Source organism: Myotis nattereri, assembly GCF_964212035.1.
Source record: "Myotis nattereri genome assembly, chromosome: 19".
In the NCBI taxonomy this organism is placed as follows: domain Eukaryota; kingdom Metazoa; phylum Chordata; class Mammalia; order Chiroptera; family Vespertilionidae; genus Myotis; species Myotis nattereri.
Window position 1 is genome coordinate 9,800,509 of NC_138095.1, and position 12,409 is coordinate 9,812,917.

Consider the following 12,409-nt stretch of genomic DNA (forward strand, 5'->3'; position numbering starts at 1 on the left):
ATTTTTCACATGTAACCAATGGCATAAATAAGTAAAACAAAGATTGTCACTGATACGTGGCCTTGTCACACTGGTTGCAATTAGGAAGTTTTTTTTTTAATAGTAAGAGGGGGAAACATGCTTCCTTCCTGTTCTCTGCCGCAGGTGATGTGGCAGGAATTGGCTGGGAGAGAACAGAGGGGACTCCACCTCCTCCGGGGCAGCCAGCCAAGGGCCGGGTGTACTTCACATACTGTGGGCAGCGCCTCTCGCCTTATCTCGAGGATGTCTCTGGTGGCATGTGGCCTGTGGTTCACATTCAGAAAAAGGTAGGTTATCTTGTTGGGAAGGAAAACAAATTCTGCTAGTAACCACATTGGAGGGGAAAATCTACTTTACCCAGTCCACGGATTCAAATGGTAATCTCATCTGGAAACTCCCTCACAGGCATGTCCAGAAAGAATGTCTAATCTGGCACCCATGGCCACCAGGCAAGCTGCCACATAGACTGATCATCACAGTGCACTTGCAAATTGTAGACTTTATGAAAGCAATGCCAAGCAAACCCGATCGTGTCTCCATTACCCTGGAGAAGTGATGTTTGAGCCAGGTCTAGAATATTTACTGGTCTTACTGGGCAAAATTGGAAGAAAGTACGTTCCAGGTGAAGGGAACAGCATATGCAATGACATCAAGTAGAAGGGAATGTGTTAGAAACAAGAAAAGTCACTGTATGTAGCAACGAGCGTGAGAGTGCAAGGTGAGGGTAGGCAGGGCTGGCTTCCTCAGAGCTTTAGTGCCAGTGTACACAGTTATACCAGCCCCTTGGCCTAGCTTTACGTGCTGTCCCATAGCTGGGGCCATTCTTATGGTTTGACATTTAGTGAGGGTCACCTCACTAACGTATTTAACCTTACCCTGTATTTAACACCTCACGGTGTTAAAAATAAATAAATAAGCCTAAGTCCTTATAAGTCCTTTATTTGCTTTCCTTTCCAGAACACCAAGACTCGAGCTAACTTTGGCTCCCGCCCATTCGCCTATGCCGAAGGGCAGGCCCACCGCAATGCTGCTGACCTGTGCACTGACCTGGCAGAGGAGATCAGTGCTAACTTCGAGGCCCTGCCCTTTGCCATGGCATCTGACAGTGACAACGATGCTGGCACCAGTGTTGCATCAGACCCAGGCACTCATGGGCCCCCATGCAGGATTGCCGCTGTGGCCACCCCTCAGCAGCGTAAGCCAGCTCCTCCCAGGGCCCCACTGCATTCTGGGGATGCAAATGCTGTTAGTCAGTTTAACTTGGGCTCGTTCTGGTACCCGTGGGAATGGGGTAACTGGCCCAATGAAAGGAAATGGGGATAAGGAGGAAGCAAGGCAGACTTGAAAGTATAACTCGCCGCCCCCCCCCCCCCATATATAGGAAACTTGCCACCACTCAGTGAAAGTGCAAGCCTGCAAGATTGTCCATTTTTATGAGATAAAAACCCCAGAATTTTTTATGAAATCTAATTTTAAAATGTTTATAATTTCTTTGAATTGTTTTAAATCTGAGGTCATCAAAGAATAAAAAGCTGATTGTGGAAGCTTTCTGTTATTTGAAAATTTTCATAATCAAACTGAATAAAACTGAGCTTTCTGAACTAAAGATGTCTGCAAGTCATATTAGGCCCTTAGGATACTGGTTTACAAACTGCCTTAAGTATCTGTTTAATTTTTATGATGATGAACTTTTCAGATTCTTCCCTGAGTTGAATTATACCCACTAAACCTATTGCAGGACTCAGGGTAATTATAAATAATTAGTTATTTCTTGGCGCTGCACTTGAAAATCCCTACAAATACTATGAGTCTTTCTATCACATACATTCAGAGAATCGGTTTGTCCACGGTGAGAAGTGCATGGTTTCCAGCCTGCTCTTGCCTAGAACTCACTGCCATTGTGCTTTGTTACAGAATATGACAGTGACACGTCCTGCCATTACAAAGTAGAGCTCAGCTATGAGAATTTCATCACCTCTGGCCCAGACCCCCACCCGCCTCCCATTGCAGATGATGAAAGTGATGATGATGACGATGATGACATCCCACAGGTAAGAGACCTGCAGCATCCACTTAGCTCGCTAGTGCCCAGGACAAGCCATGAGGAATGATTTTGATCTGAACATACAAGACTGGAACTGTTACACTTTGAATGATGTCATTGGGTTTCATCAGTGCCTTTGCAGTGTTCGTTTTTCTAAACTACACATCAATAGCAATACCTATTGGGCTCTTTTGCCCAATACTGATCTAGAGATGTTAGAGAAATGAAGTATTTGATAATAATCCAGCAGTAAAGTTGGCTTTAGAGAGAAGGAAGTCTAGCTGTTGCCTCCCCTGGCATCTGAGGTATAGTGAGTTGTGGTCCACACAGTGTGCTTCCGTGACTGGCCTGTGAGGGGGTGAGCGCTGTAAGTGAGAGCAGGACTGATGACTGCATGAAGCACTCTCTCTGATCATGAGCTTGCCTTCCTCCAGGAGGACCACTATGCGCTGCTGGTGAAAGCGTGGGAGACCAAGGTGTTCCCTACTATCCGAAGACGCTTCCGCAATGAAGCAGAGCGGAAGTCGGGCCTGGACCAGATCAAGGGGGCTCTGCAACTCGGTCAGTGCTTTACGCTCTCCTGTGGCGTCCACTGCTTGATTTGAGAGATGTTTTTAGGTGACACTCAGGATGTAAATCAGGAAAGAGGGTTCATCTAAATGTGGGCTGGACCTAACAGTGCCTTCTCTCTGTACCTTTACTGAGCTCTGTGGCCCTGACTTTCATTGCCAGGGTTTTCTCTCCTTGTCATTTTGACTCGGTGTTTTCAGTTTATGGACTACGGAGGTGGAGGGGCATGGTTATACCAGGACGCTGCCTGCCCTGATGGCGATCGCTTGGGCTCTGAAGGCACAGCTGTGCTATTTACCAGATGTGTGGCCTTGGGAAGGTTACTTAACCTTTCTGAACTTTCCTTACCTTTAAAATGGAGTCAGTAATAATAACCACCTCACATGTAGATGAGAAAGAAGTGAGTTAGTACAGATAAAGTTCCTAAAAACAGTGCCTAGCACATAGTAAGTATTCCGTTAATATAGTTCTATATGTCACAGTGATTCATGATGGTAAGATTTTTTTCTCCCCCTGGCTACAACTTCTCCAGCAAAGAATGATACGGGGTGTGACCCCAGACAATGGATCATTACTGAATCTTAACTACTTTTCCTCATTTTGTGAAACACATGCTTTTTGAGATGCAAAAATGCCTTTTCCCATCAGGTATCACTGTCCTCCTGTGGAACATGGTTTGGTTTTCTGTCGTCATTGTGGCCGAGATGGTATAAAAAGTTTAGTTATTGTCCCCATGTTAGCAATCTTTCTCTCTTTTGTCCTGAGATTAGGACCAAATAAAAAGAAAAGCCACCAAAAGACTTGTATTTTTCTTGGAACTTCTATGCTCAGTCTCTGAGTCCCAGTGATAGATGAGCAATTCCTTTTTCCATTGGTGCCAGGAATTATCAGAGAGAAAGAGTGTGTGTGTGCGCGTGCGCGTGCGCGTGCGTGTGTGTGTGTGTGTGTGTGTGTGTTTCCATGTTTCTACCCCAAAGCTTAGACCATGACAGTGGAATGATCTTATTTAGACATAACCTGTGAGAATATTCATGCATCTTGTGACATAGTAATGAAACAACTGCATTGTCGTGAGGACAGATCAGGAAGCCACAGCATAGGTGCCGAGGGCAGCCCAGTCCAGCATGGCTCCTCTACCAACACGGGTTTATTTAAGCTGAGACCTGGAGCTAATTGGACAACCGCAGGGTTAAGTTTAGCAAAATGAAGCACAGTGTGTTCAGGAAGCCTGGTGCTTCTTACTGTTTGGGTAGAGAGGAGAAAAGGGGAGAGAGGCTTTACAGTATGTACAGGATCTTTTTAAAATTTTTTTTTACCACTTGTTCCTGGACAAATGTCTGTAGCCAAGTGTGCCTTCTCCTCCTCTGCTCCCAGTGCAGAAGGAAAGTACAGACAGCACGGCAGAAAATGTGATTATCCAAGGGCGGCTGCTGGACCAGAGCCAGACCAGTGACTCCTGGCCTTGTGACTCACCCAAAGTGCCTCTGGGCCCTTACACATCTTGCTCAAGCATTCTCCTGGGATCCATCTGTATGACATGGCCAACCAGCTGAACTATATTAATTTAAACTTAAAACATTTACCTTCCAAATACAACAGCCTTCAATATAGCAGTGGCAAGAAACCGAAGGAGGATGGGGAGGATAGGGAGATGGCTCATGGTGCCCAAAAGACCACCTCTAAGAGGGTGAACCCATGGGAGGTTAATGAAATCATCTCCTTGTTGTTGTCGTTTCATTTGGCCTTCTCCCCAGTCCCCGGATTCCTGTTTAGACGGTAGAGTCTTTTTTCTCCTACCTTCTATTACTTTGGAAAATGTGACAAAGGATATTTTTCCATAATCTTCTAATATTAGGCCCATTTTGTGTTTATTCTGTCTGATACATCTTTCTCTAAGCATCCTTCTCTAATTTCAGCCCCCTTCTAAAGTGTGCTCAGAAAATGCTGCACCTTTTCATTATAGCAAGGCCAACAAGTAAAGGAATGGTAGATACGTGTGATGGCGATAAGGCTTATTTAAAAGCAGATGCTGTCAGCACCCACTCTTTCACCCACAACCTCTCCAGCAGTGTGGGAGCTAAGGCGGCTACAGCAAAGGGATACCCCTGTCCCCACCCCTGTCCTCCCTACAGTGTGATTGTCTTCAGGGCTCTGGTCATTTATTTACTTGGTTTATTAATTAACTAGAGGCCCAGTGCACAAATTCATGCACCAGTGGGGTCCCTCCACCTGGCCTGTGGGATTGGCCGAAACTGGCTCTCCGACATCCCCCGAGGGGTCCTGGATTACGAGAGGGCGTAAGCCAAGCCAAGGGACCCCGCTGATGTACAATTGGTGCTGGGGAGGGATGCAGGAGGTTGGCCAGCTGGGGAGGGACTGTGGGAGGGTTCCAGGGCATGTCCGGCCCATCTCGCTCAGTCCTGATTGGCTGGACCCCAGCAGCAAGCTAACCTACCAGTTGGAGCATCTGTCCCCTGGTGGCCAGTGCACATAATAGTGAGCAGTTGAGTGGCCTTAGCATATCATTAGCATATTATGCTTTGATTGAATAGCTGGCCGGACACTTAGCATATTAGGCTTTTATTATATACTAGAGGTCCGGTGCACAAAAATTTGTGCACTCGGGGGGTAGGGGGGGTCCCTCAGCCCGGCCTGGGCCCTCTCGCAGCCTGGAACCCCTCGGGAGATAACGACTTGCTGGCTTAGGCCTGCTCCCGGGTGGCAGAGGGCAGGCCCAATCCCTAGGTGCAGCCCCTGGTCGGGCTCAGAGCAGGGCCGATTGGGGAGTTGGGGCGCCGCCCCTGTCATGCACAGAGCAGGGCGGATCGGGAGGTTGCGATGCCACCCTCAGTCACGCTCCGGGTACGGCCGATTGGGGGGTTGGGGCACCGCCCCCTGTCACACTCAAGGCAGGGTCGATGGGCAGGTTGCGGCACCACCCCCTGTCACGCACAGAGCAGAGCCCTTCAGGGGGGTTGGGGCTCCATACCCTGTCACGCACAGAGCAGGGCCCATCAGGGGGTTGGGGAGCTCCCCCCTGTCATGCACAGAGCAGGGCCCATCAGGGGGTTGGGGAGCTCCCCCCTGTCACTCACAGAGTAGGGCCTATAGGGGAGTTGGGGCACCGCCCCCTGTCACACACAGAGCAGGGCTGATGGGCAGGTTATGGCTCTACCCTGTCACACACAGAGCAAGGCCCGTGGGGGGGGGGGGGGTGGGGGGGGGCGCCGCACCTTGTCACACACAGAGCAGGGCTGATCAGGGGGTTGGGGCGCCTTCCCCTGTCACGAACAGAGCAGGGCAGATAGGGAGGTTGTGGCCCCACTCCCTGTCACACACACAGCCACAGGGCGATCAGGGGGTTTGGGCGCTGCCCCCTGTCACGCTGATCCCGGTGCTGGGAGGTATATTACCCTTTTACTATATAGGATAGAGGCCTGGTGCACGGGTTGGGGCCGGCTGGTTTGCCCTGAAGGGTGTCCCAGATCAGAGTGGGGGTCCCCACTGGGGTGCCTGGCCAGCCTGGGTGAGGGGATGATGGCTGTTTGCAGCTGGTCACACACCCTTCAGGGTGGGGGTCCCCACTGGGGTGCCTGGCCAGCCTGGGTGAGGGGCTGATGGCTGTTTGCAGCTGGTCACACCTTCAGGGTGGGGTTCCCCCCTGGGGTGCCTGGCCAGTCTGGGTGAAACAGCTGAGGGCTGTTTTCAGGCTGGCGGGTGACTGAAGCTCCCAACCGCTCCTTTTTTTCTTTTTTTTTTTAAATTCTGGGCCAGCTTTAGCTCTGGCTCCAGCTCTGAGGCCTCCGCTGCTGAAAGCAGGTGTCTGGACTTTGTTTACCTTCTGTATTTGAAACAATGTTGCAGTCCTGCTGGCTGAAGCCCGGCTGACTGAAAGGGGGTTTCTGGGGTTTTGTTTAGCTTTTATATTTGTTACATAGTTGCTTAGAGTTGCAGTTCAGAGGCCAGCAGCGGCAGGCAGGGAACGTTGGAGTCCTCTGTCACTGAAGCAAGCTAGCCTCATGTTCGCTTTAAGCTGCCTGGCTGCCGGCTGCCATCTTGGCTGGCAGTTAATTTGCATATCGCCCCGATTAGCCAATGGGAAGGGTAGCGGTCATACACTAATTACCATGTTTCTCTTTTATTAGATAGGATTAGAAACCCATGCACAACATTTGTGCACTTGGAGGGGGGTCCCTCAGCCCGGCCTGTGGCCTTTCGCAGTCTGGGAACCCTCAGGGGATGTCTAACTAACGGCTTAGCACTGCTGCAGAAGCAGGAGAGGCTCCAGCCACCGCTGCTGTGCTCACCAGCCGTGAGCCTGGCTTCTGGCTGAGTGGCGCTCCCCCTGAGGGAGCGCACTGACCACCAGGGGGAAGCTCCTGAGTTGAGCATCTGCCCCCTAGTGGTCAGTGCTTGTCATAGTGACTGGTCATTTTGCTGTTCAGTTGATTTGCATATTAGCCTTTTATTATATAGGAAGGTAGTGGCTGTGCTATTGAACATAATGATATGTCCTCCCCAGGGAAGGAAGAACAGAGCAGATTCCAGTACTGGATAGAAGTTATGTAGCTCTCTGTCTCTCTTCACTAAGCAACATGTGTTTATTGTAGTAAAAATCAAACTCACGCCCAACCAGCATGGCTCAGTGGTTGAGCATTGACCTATGAACCAGGAGGTCATTTTTTGATTCCAGACAGGGCACATACCTGGGTTGCAGGCTCAATCCTTGGTGTGGGGCATGCAGGAGGTATGTATCTCTCTCTCCCTCTCCCTTCCTCTCTTAAATCAATAAAAATGTATTTTAAAAAAACACACAAAACAAATTCATACAAAAATGTATGAGGGGAAAAAAATGTTACCCTTACTTTCTTCTTATTCTCCATTTGTCCTAGTTTGTTCTTTTGACTTAACTAAAGTGAAATGACTGCATAATGACGTATCACTTTTAACCATGCTGTGTTCATGAATAGTTTTGTTATTTCCATTGTTTCTTTATAAGCAATGCTGCACAGAGTGTTCTTTGCACACTAGTGTGTGTGTTTTTGTGGGACATATTAGAGAGATTCCTAGAAGTAAGGCATTAAATACTTTCAATTTGGTAGACTGTTCATAATTACCTTCCCCAAAAGGCAACATATTCCCACCAACAGTGGTTTTATTTTTGTTTGTTTTGTTTTGTTTTGTTTGTGTGTTTTGTTTTGTTTGTCTGCTTGGCTCATGCTCATGCTTGGGAAAACACATATACATATATATATACACACACATACATACATATATATACATATATATGTATATATACACACATATACACATATATAATATATAACATATATAATATATATACATATATGTATAATATTTATAATATATAAAACATATATATATACATTATATGTATATAATATTTCTTTATTGGTTTCAGAGAGGAAGGGAGAAGGAGAGAGAGAGAGAAACATCAATGATGAGAGAGAATCATTGATCAGCTGCCTCCTGCATGCCCCCCCTGGGGATGGAGCCTGCAACCCCAGCAGTTGCCCTTGACCAGAATCAAATCCGCAGGACGACGCTCTATCCACTGAGCCAAACCAGCTAGGGCACCACCAATATTGTTTGAAAGATTCTCTTATTGTTTCATTCTAGAAATAAGTCAGTGTCATGATTGTCTGAAGATCACATGCTCTCTGGGGAGTTATCAGTGTTGTTCTATTTTTTAGGTATGGTGGACATTGCCCGACAGACGGTTGAGTTCCTCTATGAGGAGAATGGTGGCATCCCAAGAGACCTTTACCTTCCCACCATTGAAGACATTAAAGATGAAGCGAACAAGTTCACAATTGATAAAGTTCGAAAAGGTTTTGCTTTCTCTCTTACTTCATCTATGAAACGTCCTATGAAATGAGAAGTTGAGTTTTCCCAAGCATGAGCCAAGCAGCTGCTGGCTCTCCTAGGGTGACTCTCCTTGCTCTGAGTAACATGACCTCTTCCTGGCTCTCCCATGTAAGGCCCTAAAGTTCCTGGTGGGGCACAAATAGACATCTGTCTGGCCTCTGGTGGCCTCTTGCACATGCTCAGGGCTCACTAGCATGAGCAGGGTGAGACAGGGCAGTGGTACAGAGAGAGGAGTAGGGGCGCGGCGGGGAGGTGGAGGGTTCCACATAGGCCTCTCAGGCTTAGTCCTGGCTGCTGAGCTAATAAACCAGGAATATGTGGTTGTATTGTGCTTTTTAGAATTTTCATAGAATGAGTATAAACTTTTGATTAAAAATCTATGACACGAGGAAATGAAAATAAGAAAAAGCACAAAAAAGAGAATTTAAAGCCACTCATTAGACCTTCATAAAACTATTCGAACATCATGGGCAGGGGCAGGCATATATATTTACTTTTCTTTTTCTTTTGATTTGAGACCTAATTCACATACCATAAAGTTTACCCTTTTAAAGCATACAATTTAGCAGTTCTTAGTGTATTCACAAAGTTGAACAATCATCAAACCCTTACCACTAATTCAAGAACATCTTCATCTCCCAAAACGGAATTTTGTACCCTAACTCCTCCCCATTCCTCTCTCCCTTAGACTCTGGCAAGTATTAATCTTGCCAGAGACTTTCTGTCTCTGTAGATTTTCCTGTTCTGGAAAGTTCATATACTGTAAATTGAATCATTCAACATGTGGTCTTTTGAGTCTGGCCTCTCATACAACATAATGTTTCAAGTTTCAACCATGTTGTAGTACATGTTGGTACTTCATTCCTTTTTATGACAAAATAATATTCGTTGTATGAATAATATCTCATTTTGTTTATTCATCAGATGATGGGCATTTGGGTTGTTTCTACCTTTTGGCTATGAACATTTGTATACAAATTTGTATGTGGATATGTATTTTCATTTCTATATGTAGGAGTGGAATTGCTGGGTCATATGGTAGCTTTATGTTTAACTTTAAAAAAAAAAAAAAAGTATATTTCTTTATTGAATTCAGAGAGGATTTTCAGCCAGAGCTATGTTTAACTTTTTGAGGAAATGCCAGATTATTTTCCAAAATGATTGCACCATTTTACATTTCCACAAACAATGTATGAAGGTTCTAATTTCTCCAGATCCTTGCCAACACTTACTATTGTCTGGCTTTTATATTATAGCCACCCCAATGGGTGTGAAATGGCTTTGACTAGCATTTCCCTAGTGACTAATGATGTTGAATATCTTTTCATTTCTTTTGGGAGAAATTTTTATTCAAAACCTTTGCCCATTTTTAATTGGCTTCTTTGTTTTGTTGAATTATGAGAATTCTTACAATACTTTGTTGTATTATCTTCCAGACCAAGCTGTGTTCCTTTTTTGGCTACAGCTAAACTGAGGGTACTGCTCAATGCTATAGAGATAGCATTGACCCTAACAGAGAGGCTCCCAAGGTGATGATGGTACTTGCTCCTGAAAAAAACTTCTCTCTCTACCCTCTTCAGGTCTGACGGTAGTAACCCGCTCTCCGGACAGCAATAATGTAGCCAGCAGTGCTGTTGGAACTGCTCTGCCAAAATTTGCCATCCGGGGGATGCTGAAAACCTTTGGGCTTCATGGAGTAGTCTTAGATGTGGATTCGGTGAGTACACAGCTTTTTCTAGACACTGAGACTTTCATGCTCAGACTCCAGGTCCCTTAAAGAGGGATGGATTCCTCTTCAAGTTAGGGGTGAAGACACCAAACTAAGTGCTGTCATGCCAGATGGTCTTGCTGAGATGAGCACAAACAGGGAGGAGGGGTTATAAACCCTTCCCTCTCAGCACTCGGCTCCTGCAGAACTGCCTTGGCCATTCTTTTCCGTCAGCCATGTTCAGACTGTCCCTACATGCTGTCTTCCCAAGTTCCAAAGAGAAATTCCCCATTGTCCTTGACGAATGGCTGATCTGTCATTGTCATGATTGTTACAGACACAGAACAAAGAAACAGTTTGATGTCTGCCCTTTGGGACTGGCTTGGGCTACTGGGGTCTAGGTTGAGGTTTTAGGGGCTAGTCTCCACTCTTCAGAACTAGTGTCAGCCTTTTGGGACTAGATTGGGCCCCTAGGCCTTGACTGGACCATCCCTGGCTAAGTCCATTACAGTCAGATTGACCCGGCCATGGGGAAGCCCCAGTCCCCACAAGACGGCCTTAGAGGAAAGGACCCTTAAGTGAGCACACGTGGCCTGGGAGCCCGAGGTTGAAAGGGCTGCTGACTCTCCAGGGAGAGGTGCCTGTGGAAGCCACTCTGACACACTGAGGCTGGCTCCCTGGGGCCTGCTGGGAGAGTAGGTATCACTTAGTGGCTAGACGAGGATCTTCAGGGCTTGGCTGGGCTCTTAGGGGTGAGGTTCTGCCCTTAAGTAAGCTTTAGTATCTATCTAGATACTAGAGATAGATAACGTTAGATACCATTAATGATTTGAAATGGAAAGTTTCACATCTTCAATAGACTCCTTTTTACTGGTTGGTGGTTTACTAAGGTAAACTTTCAAGTAGAACATTCTATCAGTAGTACTGTTAATCTCCTACTGCTTTTGGGTACAAGCTTCTGACTCCAGTTATCAGAAAGCATATAACTAACAATATTTTCAGCAATGGAAATGTATGAAAATAAGAATCAGAAAAATAAGAATTTTTGTTAAAGTAATAATTATTATTTCTCAAACAGTTTGATTCCCTCTGTTTTAATAATAAACCCTAAGCAAAAAGAATTATCTTGGTATTTGAATCCAGAATGCATATACATGAGTTTACTTTTCATTTTCCTAGTAATGAAATAGAGCTATCAGACGTCAAAGCAATGAACAGAAAAGTTACCTGGCAACAATGTGCATTGAACTGTTACTGAAATATAGCACTATTCTTTTTAAATTTCTGACTCATAATTACATTGAAAATCTTCCTTAATTTATTTTACCAATAAAAATTTGCTAACTGGTATAAAAAATGAAACACACTATTAATGCAATACTAACCAAATGTCTTTGAACTTTTAGACCCAGTGACATGCAGCTAGCATTTACTGCTATAAGACTTTGGTTTTATATGTATTTTAAAACTAAGGGGTAAAGTTAGTGTAGAAAAACAAATAGACATTTCCTTTTACTATTGTAGGTAAATGAATTGGTGCAGGTAGAAACATACTTGCGAAGTGAAGGTGTGCTGGTTCGATACTGGTATCCTATTGACATGTTGGAAAGGCCCCCAGCAGGCTACCGAAGGACTGCCACCAATGGGCTGGTCACACTGGACAACACCAACCTTCAAATTCATAGGTAAAATTGAGCCCTCCTTTCTAGTCACAGAAATCCCCTTACTGCGTTTTACCACGTGTGCCATTCATCGTTGACAACAAGGGTTTTCCTTCAAAGTGAGGAGTTAGGAAGAAGGCAAATAGTAAAGATAATAGCACAGTTGCAGGAGTTGGGAAGAAAAGTTGAGAGCAAGAGGGAAGGGGACAGGTAAGGGGATGTAGTATCACCTGGCCTGTGCCACAGGTGCTCTGCTGTCAGGTGGAGGAGTTGAGAGGGATCCTAGACAATATCCTAGACAAATGACCCTCGGTGGCTCCGAGTGGGTTTTAAACCTAAACTTTTTTAAAAAATATTTTTATTTTTACTGATTTCAGAGAGGAAAGGAAAGGGAGAGACAGACAGAAACATCAATGATGGGAGAGAATCATTGATCGGGTGCCTCCTGCATGCCTCCTACTGGGGATCGAGCCCACATCCCAGGCATGTGCCCTTGACCAGAATCGAACCCAGGAC

General features: G+C 45.7%; 1 protein-coding gene across 4 annotated transcripts in view; it reads left to right on the top strand.

Moving 5' to 3' along the window:
* The window catches only part of HECTD4 (HECT domain E3 ubiquitin protein ligase 4), a 150,604-nt gene that overhangs the window by 110,901 nt on the left and 27,294 nt on the right, over positions 1-12,409 (top strand). For all 4 annotated transcript variants that reach the window (XM_081113358.1, XM_081113359.1, XM_081113360.1 and 1 more), the window contains exons 49-55: positions 145-308; positions 979-1,216; positions 1,936-2,072; positions 2,500-2,626; positions 8,350-8,487; positions 10,105-10,241; positions 11,757-11,917. In XM_081113358.1, the coding sequence (XP_080969484.1) occupies positions 145-308; positions 979-1,216; positions 1,936-2,072; positions 2,500-2,626; positions 8,350-8,487; positions 10,105-10,241; positions 11,757-11,917 (1,102 nt within the window). The remainder of the gene's footprint in view (positions 1-144; positions 309-978; positions 1,217-1,935; positions 2,073-2,499; positions 2,627-8,349; positions 8,488-10,104; positions 10,242-11,756; positions 11,918-12,409) is intronic.